Genomic DNA, 15,716 nt, shown 5'->3' with positions numbered 1-15,716 from the left:
TTTGAATTTGCAGGAGAAAGGTTAAAAAAAGCCCAAGTCATTAAATTTGCCAACATTTAAAAAGTGAAGTGTAAATTATCACTCCTGCATGTTTTCTGATTTTACATAAAATAAAACTGCAAAATCTGAAGTGTGGTAAATTTTAATTGCATCAGAAATTTTTCTAATATTCACACCTCTAAGACTCTCTGTGCCATATTGGTTGTACCATCGATTTGTTTTTCACTCGTGATTGAAAACAAATAATGAAAGATGAGTGATGAGCGAGTTGTTTGCATGTTAATTTCTTAATAAAATTTAGGATACTCTTTTGTTACAAGTCACATCTCTTAGTGAGATAAGGTGTGGTAATGTTGCTTTTAAAAGTGTAATTGAAAATGAGAGCTATTTTTTAAAATTCAACTACATTTCCAAAACCTGAAGTATTAATTTTCTGTTTAGTATTAGAAAAAAACAGAGCAAGTGAGTAGAAGATATTGGTGGATTCCATGTTGGCCATAAATATATTGACCATATTGAAATATCATAAATTCACGTTGCAAGACAGAAATTAGATAAACAAGGACTTACTATACATTTTGTATTTACTGTCATGTGTATAACTATTGACATTTGTTGCACATGAAATGCGAACATGTAATAAGGAAACAAATACTTAACCAGCACTGTATGTTTTATTATTTCCAGTTTACAGAGTTTGCAAGTATACTGTGTATAGATGTTTATGTGTAGTTAGTTAAAATGAGTATTCTTTAGTTACTAGTTTTATTTCATATAGTTAATAATTTTGTATACCTGTGTTAAAGCAAAGTTGTTGAATTACGGAAGCCATTTATCACTTACACTATTTGAAATAAGGTTTTAAATGATCTTATGGTCTTAATGTTACATATAACAAACAAAACAAAAGCAGATATAAGCTAATAATTGTTGAAAAAAATCGCATATTAATTCTTTGGCTTTTGATGCTAAGTAACCACTGGGATGTTTTCTGCTAGATGCCAGCTAGATTGTCACGTTAATGTGTTGCATTAAAAGGACAATGAATTATTGAGTGAAATACAGATTCTGTTTCATTAATTAAAGCTTGCATTTGTTGGGTATAAAACAAACAACACCTTATGCATACTAAGTACACAATAATATAGGATTTACTGTGAGTTATAAATATATTCCTGATTAACATACTTTTGTGTGATTCTCAAAAAAAAAAGGTGTGGTATAAATAACTGTGGTCATAATTTTGTATATCCCCCCCCCATGAATGCTCATAACTTTTCTTTCTGAAAATATTAGTAACTAAAAGTTTCTTATGTTTCTGTTACACATTAATTGAAATCATCTTTCAATTATTTTGTAAAAAAACTTGATGTCAAGCAGATTCAAATATTTATATCAAACTAAAATTGTTTATATATTTTTCTGTAGGGAATTCTCCAAGGCCTGGATACATAACACGATCTAAGACTGGATCATTGACACCTCGGGTGTTTAATCTTGAATACTCTACCAATCGCAATCGTAAAGGTGAAGAGGGTGATTCTGTGCTTGTTATTGGTAAAGATGGGCAGGTGAATAGAATAACTCGAGCAAAGTCCAGTGCCTCTTCGACGACAGGATCTGTATTGTTTAAGTTGGGAATGGAGGATAATTATAAAAAATATTCAAATGAGTACACCACTAACCCTCTCGCTCTCAATAAACATCAACATGCTGAAGATCGAGATAAAAACCGGCATCTTTCTCACAAGTTCAGTTTAACAACACTTAGTGAATTTAAGTGGAATGGCTCTATCTATGGTAGTCGGAGTTTGGCAGTTTCTACATTACGAGCAACAATTTTACAACTTGAAAATAACATTCATAGCTGTTTCTTTCATCCTAATTGGCCAATTCATCGTAACAATTGGATCAAAGCAGTGAATGCCTGTAGCTCCCCTTCAACCTTTTCTCTTGCTTTAAGCATCTTGGAAATGGCCATGAAGCCTGTTTTGTTCAATCCTGCATGGAATGAATCATTAGGTAAAGTTTTAACTTCTTTTTCTGATTTTAGTTTGGCCAAGATTGGAGTGTAATTGTTTTAGTGTAATACGACGTGCATTTTAAAGTAAGTAATAGAGGGTTTTACAGATAGATAAGAATGTCGGTTTGCATTGGGTAAACATTGTTGAACAATTAAATTATGTAAATGAAACAAATTCTGAAAATTTAGTCAGGTACATTGCAATTACCAACAAATTTTGATTGCTCATGCTGTGCTCAGTTTGTAATATGAGGGTCACAGGTTCAAATTCCTGTCACACCAAACATGCTCACCCTTTCAGAGGTGGGGGCTTTACACTGCTAAATTAGAGATAAGTAGAGCAGATAACTCTTGTGTAGCTTTATGTAAAATTAAATGAAACATTGTTCATGCAGAAAATCAGGAGAATGAAGTTGGTCTTAACACTGAATGCTAGAAGCTAGGTTCCAATATCTTGTGTAGGATTTAAAATGAAATTTTATCTATTGTGTAAACAATTTATGTAACTAAGAAAACTTTACAGCAAAAATGAATTTTTCACAATGAATGGGAATTAGTGCCATTGGCTGTTTTCCATCATGTTCCTACCGATAATGTTTTTCCTTTGTTTGGAGAACAAGATGTGAGCAGTATATCTTTGCCTTAGTTATATATGTATTATAATGAGTAATTTACATTAAATTCTATAATTCTTAGATTGATTTTAAACAAATTACACAAAAGAGAAGTTCTAAAGAAAAATGTTGCATTTCTCATACTACAGGAGATTAAAAATTTAGAACTTGTAAATTATTGTGTTTTGATGTAGCACTGATTTAATAAATTTTGAATATGACCAAATCATTGGTGGTTCTGTTCAATGTGTGGGTATCTATTGACATATACAAACCTTTTTATCTTTTAAGAGACTTATTTACAAGTCAGTGGTACATTGAAGCTAGCTGTGTGTACTACGGGTTGAACATTTTGTGTTGTCAGAATGTCTTATCAGGATTGCAATTGACTGTTTTAAAGAAAGTGTCATATTCTTAAAGAATTTCTTGTCTTGATCCTATAAAATACCTGTGCAATATCCATAGTCATAGTGAAGGTCAGTGTCTTGACCCATCATGTTAAACAACTAAAGAATGGGACAGAATCCCTAAAAATGTAGTTTGCTGACTGAGAAAATGCAAAATTTATCAATGCTAGAATAATCCATGCTTTTTATTGTGTGTCTAATTTTGTCACATACAACTTAAGTTGATTCAGTTAAACTGTATTGGATTTAATGGTTATGAAGTTCCATGCCTTGTAGTGATATATGATCAATGATAAAGTTCATTAACTGTATTCAGTTAGTAAATAGTGTTCCTAAAATTTTTAAATTCCACCTCTCTGTTGTTCATTTGGTTGAGGGAAAATTGAACTGCAAAAAAAATTGTCTATATATGTATAAAAAGGATATTTTGTTCTAATAGATTATTTCAAACAGTAATTTTATTTTTCCCAATCTTAAAACCATTACCATATTTTGATTGCATATAAAGGAATTATAAGTTGAACTGTGTATTTAAATCAGTTAGTGTTTACCAATTTTTTTTCAGGAAGTTTTAATGATATTTAGACTTTATTCATTTTTTGTTATGATTTTTGTGTCTATGATAACTTTTAGACTCAATGCAAGTATTTTCAAATGAGTTTTATGAATTTTTCTGGCTGCATTGTGAAAATACATTTGTTTATATGCAGATTGTTTTATGTGATATATTAACTTGATAGTTAAGAAGCATATTTGCAATTTATCAGTTTTTATTTTTATTTTATATGACAGTTTTGGATCTGTTGAGAGTTATAGACTGCTGGTATGTCAACTTTGTTCTAGTGAACTACGTGACATTCAGATGAGTACTACAAAATCTTTTTAGTGAAAATGCACAAAAGTATAATTAAACTTGAAAAAATGAGAAATTATAACTTTAGTATTTAAAACTTCATGTAACTTTCCAGGTCATACTCGGTTACAAAGAACAACTATGGCCAATCGAGAGGATCGTAAAAAGCAGGAAAAACGAGAAAAACGGGAAATGTTGGAGGAAGAAAATGAACGTATTATGTTCATTAAATATACTTTAGGTTTAAAACATCAGGTAAGCAGATGTATCTAATAGGCTATAGACAGTATTGTGGGATCAAACAATAAATCAATGAAAAAGTACAATAATCTCAGAACAAATGGTATCTGAGTATTTAATTAAAAAGAATAAACCAACTGGACATATAAAAGCAAATGTTTATATTCTTTCATTTAAAATATGTGATTTAACGTTGTTGTTGTTGCATTTTATTTTCTTAATTTTTTTCTTTTCTTGAACTATTTTTTATTTGATTGATTCAGCAAAATTAGTTTTATGAATTTGCTTCATTTAAAAAAAATCATAATTTTAAAATTTAGTGTTTTTTTAGCCCACAAAGAGCTACTATACATCTTTTTTCATCACAAAATGGAATTTTATAAATTTTTATAATATGAACACTATTGAGATACCTCTTGGCTTCTGAGAAATGGGTTAAAAATTTTGTGTCTTTACACTATATGTTTTAAATATTAAAAATAAGTTCAATTTAGAAACTTTCAAAGAGGATGGTTTCGAACTTACACCTTTTTAAGACAAGTTTTAATTTGTTAACTGATAAATGTTTAAGTGAAATGTAACATCATCCAGTCTGCATACTAGCTAGTACTAAGGTTATCTAGCATGAGTAAATACTGTATATATCAGTAAAGCCACATTCTCAGCATCATTAATTAATGCAACTGCCAACTTTTCATACTTCTGCTATCACTTTCTTATGTTTAGCTTTCAACAGAGATGCAAACAATTTTACCTTTGATACAGTAGAGAAGTTCAAAGCATCACAATAATCAGGAGTAGGATGAGCAGACAGGAACACTTTGAAAGCAGCTACAGGCATAATATTATATTCAACTTACTGCACATTATCTACAAAGATGGTTCTAAATGGTTCCTGAATGCCTGTGTATCATTTGGAGACTTCCATACTTGTGCTTAGCTGTAAAGTTCATGATGCACTGAGGGATTTCAATCACTTTACCAATTCAAATCATTTTTTGCAGCATCAGTGCTAAAAGAACTGGTAAATTCCTCCTTTTATAGTCAATAAACATGTCCAAAGAAACTTTGTTCAAATCAGGAAAAAAACTACATTGCCATTTTTTTTTCTTTATTTCAACCCCTTCCTGTTTGGCTTGGGGCTCTATTTCTTTATGTTATTCTATGGTTTTATATCAATATTTACTTTTAATAGCTGTAGAGCAGTTGTGATCCATTCTAAACAGTCATTAAGTCTATATGCTCTTAACATTTTTTTTATTTAATGAGTTAATTTTTATCATCATGGATTAGTTTTAATCTTATTGGTGTTAATATATTTAATAATTGATTTAAATACATATTGTAAAGTTGTATGATCTATAAATAGCTATTATAAATATATCTTTTTTTCTTAGACACACACACACACACACACACACACACACACACACACACACACACATACTTTACAGGTTAACTTTTAACATTTACATTTTAACCTTTCAACTTTGAACTTTAACCTTACAACTTTAACTTTTACTTGTGTAACCTTTCAGCATTGTCAAAATATGTACCTCTGTGGTGCTATACACCATTATTCCTGCAGACCTGTTACACCAGGGGTTCCCAACCTTTTGGCACTTGCGACTTGAAAATGTAATTGATGAAATAAAATAAATGTTATCCCAAGCTACTTCTAACAAGGCTATGCGACCCCTCTGCCAAGGCTGCGCGACCCCTTGGGGGGTCACAACCCACCGGTTGGGAACCCCTGTGTTACAGTCTACATTAGTAAGCAATTTATATTCATCAGTTTCCTTTTACTTTTTTAACCACATCACATTTGGAATTAAACTTTAATCATTGAACTCTAACCTTTGAACTTTTACTTGCATAACCTTTTAGTATCATCAAAATATGTACCTCTGTGGTGCCATGCACCAATATTCCTGCAGACCTGTTACACAGTCTACATTAGTAAGCAATTTATATTCATCAAGCTGACATCAGTTTGCTCTTACTTTTTAACCACATCACATTTGGTATTAAAACACCTACTTTATTGTCCACATTCCACATTATTAATACCATTTGCTCAAATTTATCCATAATACTTATAGTCATGTGTAATAAGTGTATTTGACTGTGTCATTGCAATTAAAAAAAATCTTTCACCTCAACAACTTGAAATGTTTTGTATTTTTATGTGGTACATATACTGAAATTAATTTTCCCTTACTTTCTAATATTTTCTTTAAATTATTTTCGTTCCTTGTTTTGCACATTTTGGTGTTTCCTGACTTTCTCGTTAAGGTTTTTCTTTTTTATGTAATAACCCTTTTGATGTGGATGTTACATACTCATTCAAATAAATTTTACATTCCTTGAATTTTGAATTTGTTATTACTCCTTATACATATATTTTTCCAAAAAAATGTCCTCTCACTGGCTTGTGAGAACACTGTTAAACTATAAACTATAAATTTGGAATTTAATACGTTGTTTCAGAGTATTGAACTTTGTTTGTATTTTTTTTTAATCTTTAATCTAACTTAAAATTATTTCACCCATTGTTCAAAAAATTCTCCCTGCATTCTATTTATATTATATACTGAGGGACATATGTTATACAGGTAATCTGCAGATAAATTGTTTACTTTTCTGACATAAATAAAAATGTTTATTTCTCTGGAATTATTTGCTAATCTCTAGTCATAACTTTTGAGGATTTTGTAGACATAAAACATCTTGACTGCTAACTTAAAGTTTTAAGACAAGTGAATGTGTTTATCTAAGTGAATTACTGAAAACCCAAAACTTAATATGTTTTTGTAAATACTATTTAGCCTGTTCATTTCACAAAAAAAACAACAACAGTGCATTATTAAATTAATTTTCTTAATTTAAAATTCTTCATATTTCAAGATCCATTTCATAATCAAACTGTTGATACGACTAACATAATTGTGTGTTTTTAATTGTCATCATGAAGTCTCGTTCTATATTAGGCTCTGAATTTTAAACTAGTTCTGGAATGCATGTAATTTACTAACTTTGTTGAAGAGCAAATAATTTATACTTGGGTATTATTTTTCAAAGCAGTTTTGACAAGAAAACTAAAGATGAATTTTATTCCTGTAACTATAACATTAATGACACATACAACATGAGGTCTGTACCCATCTTTTACAAACTCCTGAATTTTTTTATTTTTTTGCTCAATTTACTTAATATCTAAATTGATGTAGTTAAAAAAGCAAGAACTACTTAAAATTAATTACAAAAGATGGATTGTGTGCTTCTAACTGTAATCTTCATGACATGTGTCCAGTATTAGTTCCTGAACCGAAAACAGTAATCATATCTTCTTTATTAAATTTTGCACCTTGAAATTGTTTACACTAGAACATACATAGTTTTGCTAAATCTTATTTCTTGGATGTGAAAAAGTAATTCCAGAGTTGTTTTTCTGTTTCTATGAAATTGTTGCCACCAGAACAATAAGTGTTTTGTTGTAAAAAAAAAAAAGTGCCATGCCTATTAAACAGTATATTATCAGTAAATCACTTATTCATATTTATTATTTGTAAGTCACTAAAGTTGATGCTTCCTGTTGTTTGCAAGTCATGTAATTTTAGATGTATTAGAAATTTTGAAATGCATGAAAACAGTCTGAATAAAGTTTCCAACTTCTTAGCCATCATTGATAATATTGTATAAATAGTTCTTGACATCTCAAGTTGTCATGAACTTGTACGTTTTTATTTAAAAGAAAAAAGCACTTAATTTTTCCTTTCTTAATTTTCCTTTTAAATCTAAAAAGATTCCCACGTTTAAAAGCCCTTTGTGTTTTAATGTAAGTATCAGGTATTGCTTAATTCATGTTTGCTCTCATTCTTTTGTGAACATTTTTCTATTTTTGAGGCAATATCCTTGTGTTTGTTATATTTATTAAGAACACAAAAGCCTAATATAGTTTTAGCAAATGCTGCCTAATATATCAGGGTTCTACATTTGTGAGCTAATTATTATTATTTTCCATCATATGATCTTTTCCATATATCACATTTTATTGCTAAGTAATATCATTTCAGTGTAAATTTTGAAATTTGAGCTGTGAAGCTGGTTCTGACCATCAAGCAAGCCTATAAACATATGACAGGTAGAATTATATGAACTTGTATTTAGGAACAGCTTTGTTTTAACTTTAATAAACAAATGATGGTTAAGAAATATAAAAATATACTTTTTGTTAATGAACTGCATCTGTCAAAGAAATTTTTTATGATATTTTGAGATGCTAGCCATTAATGGATTTAATGAAGACTTACAAAAACTTAACAAATACAATAATCTGCCAAATATACCTTCGAAGTATACTCTCACTTGTCAAAACCTTCTTCCAACCAAGTGTAAAATATTTATTTTTTTCAAACTGACAGCTTGCCTGTCATGCATATTCAGGGAAAAGTAAAGATACAATTATTGGAAACTTAGTCACTTTAAAGCTCTTGATTGGAAATGTAAATTTTTGTGAGGTAAGTTTATTACCCTGCTTTCCCAAGGAAGCTCTTTCTGTGTAATACATTAATAGTGCATATTAATTTCAAAATGAAATGCTTGTAAAGTAGATTTTGTATTCAAATATGATGAATCATAATACCAACAAAATTTGTTTTGGAGAAATAAATAAAAATGCTTGAATAATACAGAATGTCTCAAAAAATGTATACACACTTTGAATGATTATAAATACAACATTTATTATAATATATATATATATATCTAGGTTTTATAATCCAAGTTTAAGAAGACTAGTGTAGAATCTTTTGAGTTATCGCAGGTGTTTGAACTGATGACCATTCTGATCCAGACACTGCTGATAATGCATACAGATGGAATTGCAAACTTCATGAATCATTTCATTTGGTATTTGGGTGCATTCTCTTTCAATTGCTGCTCTCAACTCATTCATTGTTGCAGGTTTTGTACTATATATTTGATGTATTCCCATAAAAAAAAGAAAAAAAAGTCCAGAGGTGTGAGGTCTGGTGAATGTGGGGGAAATTCAATGTTTGGCAAATGTTTATCAAGATAGGCCCTCACATTACGATGGTAGTGGGGAGGTGCTCCATCTTGCTGGAAATGAAACACCTTATCTCCAAATTGCTCTTGAATGTGTGGCATGACAGATTCTTGCAGCAAGTTCAGATAAATGAGATCAGTGACTGTGTTTTGGAAAAAGAATGGTTTAATTATGCCCAATGGTAATAATCCACACCGCACTGTAACCTTTGGCAAGTTTATGTGGTGTTCAACCGTAACATGCAGGTTCTGAGGTGCCCAGTGAGTGCAATTGTGGTAATTAACTGAGCCATTTAACGTAAATGTGGCGTTATCGCTCCAGACAGTCTTGTTTGTAAACTGTGCATCCTCTGCAGATTTTGCCAGGTACCACTCACAAAATTGAACTCTCCGGTCAGGATCATCTTCATTGAGGGCGTGGACTGATGCCAGAATAAAACTTTTCTAATGAAAGCTCTTCAATATGCAGTGGATGCTCAATTTTGTGATTCCTGTCTCATGGTCTGTTTGCTAAACAGATTTTCTTGGAGATCAGTGGAGACTTTCCAACAGCTCTGCTTCTTTTGTAGGACTGGTGGACGACCGTGGTCTTCCAGAACGCCCTTTATAGACGTCTTGAACAGTTCCATTTGTTTCAGACTTATCTCTGATGCGAGTAATGGTGAATCGCATTAGTGGATCTGTTTGAAACTTCCTTCTAAACTGTCTTTGCACTTCAGCTATGTTCTCACACTTCCAGTGGCACTTTAAGATAAATTTCTTTTGTCAAAGCTTAGTCTTGCTTCTGGCATTACTTCAAATCAGTTGCACCTGTGAGAAAAGAAAGTTTGAGTGAGTTATAATCATTCAAAGTGTGTATACATTTTTTGGGAACACCTTGTATTAAGTACATAAAAGTAATGTCTTTTACAACAAAAACCTCTTTCAATAAAAAGCAATATGGTCTTTTCTTGTGTGTGTACAACTGAAGATTAATTGTGATACGTTAAATAAATTTATTTCTTCAAAATTTTCATTATATTTTGACTTTAAACAGAAGCAATATCAGCATTCATGAAGTTCATTAATGGCTCAAATCAGAGCAGTTTTGGTACTAAATATTTTCATGAAAATGTAATGTTAAAAAACATGTAGAGCTAAAGTATTTCAAAAGGTTAAGTACCTGTCCTAACCACTACCAAATTTAATGAATATTTCATTTATACATGTAAAGAACTCACTTTCAATCCTTTAGTTGAAGGATAAGCATAATTTATACTACTATTTTTTCTATTATTAATATTTTAAGACTTGAACTTAATTTATACAATGACCAAAGTTTTTACTTAAATCCAAGCCTCCAATTCAGATTTAACATTTGATAGGCAAAGTTTTATAGTTGTTAAATATTTAACTAATTGCCAGAACCCAATCAGTTGCATTATGCAACACATACTGAGTTGTAAGAGAGAAAATATTGTAAAATGATATTTTAAAAGCTACTTTACAAGGGGGAATTAAATTTCACAAGAGCACAGTCAGAATTACAAGTTCTTTTTAGAAGGTTTTTCATTGCATAGAGATTCAGAAGCTGTTGAATATGTTTCTCGCTCAGTCAATAAATTAAGCCTATCACTAAATGAAGATACTTGAAGCCTTGTATACTGTGGACAGTGTTTATCATTACCTACTATTTTATTTTTAATGGCTATGCTCAGATTTTCTAAATTTCATTGTCTATTCTAATTTTGAAGAAATCCCATAGACAAAAAGCCTACTGAAGCAGTGTCAGTTTTTGCCAAAATAGGCACCTTTAGGCATGAAATATCATGGTTTTCCAACTTATTTCATGACAGACTGTTTATTGGAACAATTTGGGCATTACAAACTTCAAACAATTAACAATCAACTAACAGTTGTAAATGTGATATAGTGACATAATTATCGTATGTTCCTAGAGATGTGGTTGTGGGTTTCATAAATCATCAACCTAACCAAAACCCAGTGTGCAAAGTCAGTTCACTATTAAAAAAAATGTTTTATTATCTTTCTTAACGTTATGGAGGTGTGTAAAATGATAAACTTTGGGCTGTAGTACTTTTAAACTGTAGCTTATGGTAAATAAAGTTTTTCAGCAATGTTCTTCCATTTACTTCTTCAAAAATTATATCCCTTCTTTATATTGAACGTCCTAAGCAACTTTTAAGAAAATGAGCAGTCATTTTCTGATTGAAATTGTCTTATAAAGTAAAACTGATGTGTTTTAAGACTACAGTCAACAACCAGCCATGTTATCCTACACATTAATATTACCAGTATCTTGTGAAGACAATTAAAAGTAATAAAAGCATTGTGATATGATATTAAAACTTTTCAAAGTACAACTTATTCTGAGTTTGTTGATGCAATTTTGTTTCTTTTGAACTAGTTATTTAAAAAAATAAATATGGGAGTTTTCTGTAGAACCACTTTGCATGTTAAGTATTCTGGCTTATCAAGATAACTTAGTTATATCAAGATATAAAACTAAGTTTTCTATTATGCAGTAATTCTGAATAATGACAAATGCTAGTTAATATTTAATTAGGATATAGTGTAAAATTGGCAATCAGTTGCCAAAACTTTGAGGGTTTTTATTATTATTATTAATCATTTTTATGAAGAAGCTAATTTTCATGGAATATAGCTAATTATTGGATATTTTGTTTTGACTTTTATGCAAAAAGTAAATATTGTTCAAGTTATTTGGAAGTAATTACATTTCTACTTTGATTACTTGAAAACTACAAAACTTTTAAAATTAAAATTATTGTTATTGTATACATAAGAAGTATAACTAATAAGCATATGACAATATTAAAATGCATGTATGGTTACATCTGTGTGTAGAATTTGCATATGTTTTGTTTGTCAAAACAACAGAAATGTGTGTAATATAGTTGTAGGATTCCAAATTGGAGTGCAAGGCTTTCCTTTGTAAAACCAGCTAAAGCACAAGATCTTAACTGTAATTGTAAAAGAATTAAATTCTTTTGTAAAGATCACTTGATTTATACTATCTTATATAAAACATCTTCATTGCCTCAATTGAAACTGAAGCTATGTATGAAATTCAAGCTTTTCTTTAGATAAAAGATGTATAGTTACCAGTTTGTTTGTGTCTACATTAAAAATATTAAACATAATAGTCTGCGTTTTTTGTTTTGTAATGAATATATGTTATATCAGGTTTTGTTTTCCTCTATACTAGGTGTGGAAGCAAAAGGGGGAAGAGTACCGAATCAATGGCCAAGGTGGTTGGATGTGGATTAGTAGCACTCGTATGGCGAGACATTTGCCCTCCCACAACCTGGGTCTTCGAGGTGGACCAGCGAAAGTGGTGTTAGCATTACGAGGAGGTCAAAGTGGAGCAAAAATAATAGATGCTTGGGGAGGCTTAAAGTATAAAGATGTACCGTTGCCTATAAAAAATGTCTCTGAAAATTTCAGTAGTTCTTCTGAAAAGTCTAAATTTGAAACCGTACAGTGTCTGGTATCAGAGACAAATAATGAAGATAGTGGTGATCATAAAGAGGCCACTAACTTTGGTAACCAAACTTGTTTTAACAGTGTGAAAGAAGAACAAAAAGACATGGAAATAGATGAAGAAGATTATAAAGTGAAAGAGAAATCAACAGAGACAAGTGAAATTGTCCAAGAACAGTCTGTTTCTCTAGTGAAAAATGAAGTGGGTGAAGAAAAAATGAATATTGATGAAAACTCTGAAATTTCTGCTGAGAAACATGCACAGAAAATACATGATGAATCTGCAATACCAGATTTGTTAGAAGCTGAGAGTACACAAACATTTTTAGAAGAATCAAAAACAGACATTTCCTGTAATGTGGATGCTGATAAAGTTGAAAAGTCACATTCCATTGATCCTCCACATGGTCAAGAGAAAGACTTTGGAGAATGTCAAAGTTCAGAAAAAGGTCATGTTGCTGATGATTCATGTGTAGATAAACAGAGAATGCATGATTTGTTTATTTCAGACAAACCAAACAATGGGAATAAAGCCAAGAGAATTGAATTATCAGACGATCAAAAGAGAGTGATGAAAAGTAGTATCATGGGTAAACTTAATTATCTTACAGTGAGTCAAGACCTAAATATGGACCTTATAAATATTTCTGAATCACTTAAGGCAACTGTTCGTACAGTTTTTCCAAAAATAGCCAAGGCTTCTAAACTAGATTTTTTTTTAGAACGAAGATTAAAAATGGATGAAATGGATCTGCCTGAAAAGCAGAATGGTAAAGAAAACACAAATACAGATAAAGCTGCTGTGAAAGAAGAAAAAGATTCTAATGCTGTCAGTATTAAACCAAAACAGCCTGTTAACAAAATTAACTCTGTTGTACAGGATGTTACTCTATGTGTCACACCAAAAAAAGAAACTGATAATAAACTCTTGAAGTTACACAAAGAAGAAACAAAACCACATGTGGAGTTAAATATTAAATCAGGTAATGAGAAAGCATTAAATAGCTTACCTAATGGAGAGGTAGGTTTTGAATCTGACACTGAGTTGGTTTCAGTTAAAGAGAGAGTACTATTGAAACCACTAACTGCTGTTTGTTACTCTACACTTTGTAGAAGTAATCGAAATAAAGAAAAGCCCAGAACATGCTATGCACCACTTTGTTCAACTAAGTTATTACATAAAGTTAAGATAGTTCCAAAGGTTTCCACCACCGAGTCCATAAAAAATGCATTTATTAATAAAAATTCTTCAGTAAATGAAAAAGAAATATTAAAAAGAACTGAACCACCAGTTTTCAAATCGCCATCTTCTCCACCTCCACTACAGCCAATTGTATCGAAACACATTCCATTAATTACAAACTCTCCCACTAGAAATGGAAAAATGAAAAATTTTGTGAAGTCCACTGTGGTTAAAACAACAACTGTGACAGAAGTTAAAACGGTAGTTGTCACTCAATCAACAGTATCATCAACTACAAGCTTTCCTGTAAAAGTGGAAGATAATTTGAAAAACCATAGTAGCATGAAAGAAATTGTGGCATATCACTCCAGTACTGAAACCAGCCAATCATCTATGATTTCTACAGATAGTGATGGGAAAATAAGTGTTTCAGCATTAGCTGTGTCACAACAAGCAGCTGATAAGAAAACTTTGACAGTAATGAGTGGTGGAGGCAGGATAAGAACTTCTGCCAGAACTACAACAGAGTCTCGTAGAATCAGTCAAAAGACAGGTTTGAATGCAACTGTTAACAGCAATGGAACCACTGCAGGAAAAGTATATTTGAGCAAATTATCTAAAAGTACCAAAAAGACTAGAAAAATGGTAAAGAGTTCACTTCCATCATGCTACAAATTTAAAACAACAGTTGGGAAAAGACATAGTATTCTGGTGATTCCACCACATGAACTAAGAAAACTTAGTAGACATGCTGGCATGAAAGAAGTTAGTGGGTTTAATTATGTAGCAAAAACAAACCAATACATTTGGCCATATGGTATTTGCCCTCGACCCATATTCAAAATCTGCTGGAGATATCGTACAAAAATCATTAATTCCATCCATACTGCTGCACTACAGCTACGTGTTTTATGGTGTTGTCTGCGCTGGGATGACATCCAAGCTAAGCCACCACCAGGAGGTGTTAATACAATTTCCACAGAAAATGAGGTAACAACAACAGAATTGTTGAAATCTCGCAGTGTGGGACTGTTCAACCAGCGATCAGAATACTTGGTTCGGAGAATCATTGTTCCAATAGATCTTCCTTCCAGACCTCGTGGTGGGTATTCTGGTTTTTTACCATGCGTGTATTATTAATTTTGTACTGTTCTGTTTGATATCTCTGAAACCTATACTACACATGCCACATTTTCCTTTGTTTTGTTTTGATTTTTTTTTAGGTTTGTACGTTGTGGGCTATAAATCTGATAACCTATATCTGCAATTTGTGATGCACATTTATTTACTGTACATGAAATGTACACTAAATATGAATTTTGACTCTTACTCATTTTTATCTTACCCTGGCTTAGTGGTTAATGTGATGGTCTGGAGAGCTGTTGCATTTAATTAGTGCCAAATAAAAAGGAAAAAAAAAAGTGCTTTGGGGTTTTGGGTGCATTATAAGCATAATGATCAAATTCCTCCATTTAGTTTGACAAGAGTTAGTGGTGAGTTGTTTTGACTAGCTGCTTTTCTTTCTAGTCTGTTAGCTCGAAATTAGGGATGGCTTTGTAGAAATACTCAGTGAGCCGTTACTTAGCTGTATACACATGTATTGGCAAAAATCCTTTGTAATTTTGATTATTACTTTGACCTCTTCACCATAAGTTTTGTTGTTTTTTGAAGTTTCTTATCTCGCATATATAGACTGTAAAATATTAAATAGAAAGTTAATTGTAAATTATGTCACTGAATTATTGATATTCAATTGTGGTTCACATTTTTTTTCCATTTAGCCACAGTTTAGTTGTAATTGTTACTTTTAATTTTTATTAACTGT

At 31.2% G+C, this 15,716-nt stretch overlaps 1 protein-coding gene across 5 annotated transcripts in view; it reads left to right on the top strand.

Annotated features, from left to right (window-relative positions):
• E(bx) (nucleosome-remodeling factor subunit NURF301 E(bx)) overlaps positions 1 to 15,716 on the top strand; it is a 93,524-nt gene that overhangs the window by 34,080 nt on the left and 43,728 nt on the right. For all 5 annotated transcript variants that reach the window (XR_013025390.1, XM_076490505.1, XM_076490506.1 and 2 more), the window contains 3 exons: positions 1,429 to 2,022; positions 4,013 to 4,152; positions 12,434 to 14,993. Coding sequence is in view for 4 of the 5 variants with exons in the window: in XM_076490505.1 (XP_076346620.1) it covers positions 1,429 to 2,022; positions 4,013 to 4,152; positions 12,434 to 14,993 (3,294 nt within the window). In the remaining variant the exon portion in view is untranslated. The remainder of the gene's footprint in view (positions 1 to 1,428; positions 2,023 to 4,012; positions 4,153 to 12,433; positions 14,994 to 15,716) is intronic.

This window comes from Tachypleus tridentatus, chromosome 2 (assembly GCF_004210375.1).
Source record: "Tachypleus tridentatus isolate NWPU-2018 chromosome 2, ASM421037v1, whole genome shotgun sequence".
NCBI classification, from domain to species: domain Eukaryota; kingdom Metazoa; phylum Arthropoda; class Merostomata; order Xiphosura; family Limulidae; genus Tachypleus; species Tachypleus tridentatus.
This window is presented reverse-complemented; position numbering and strand designations above follow the sequence as displayed.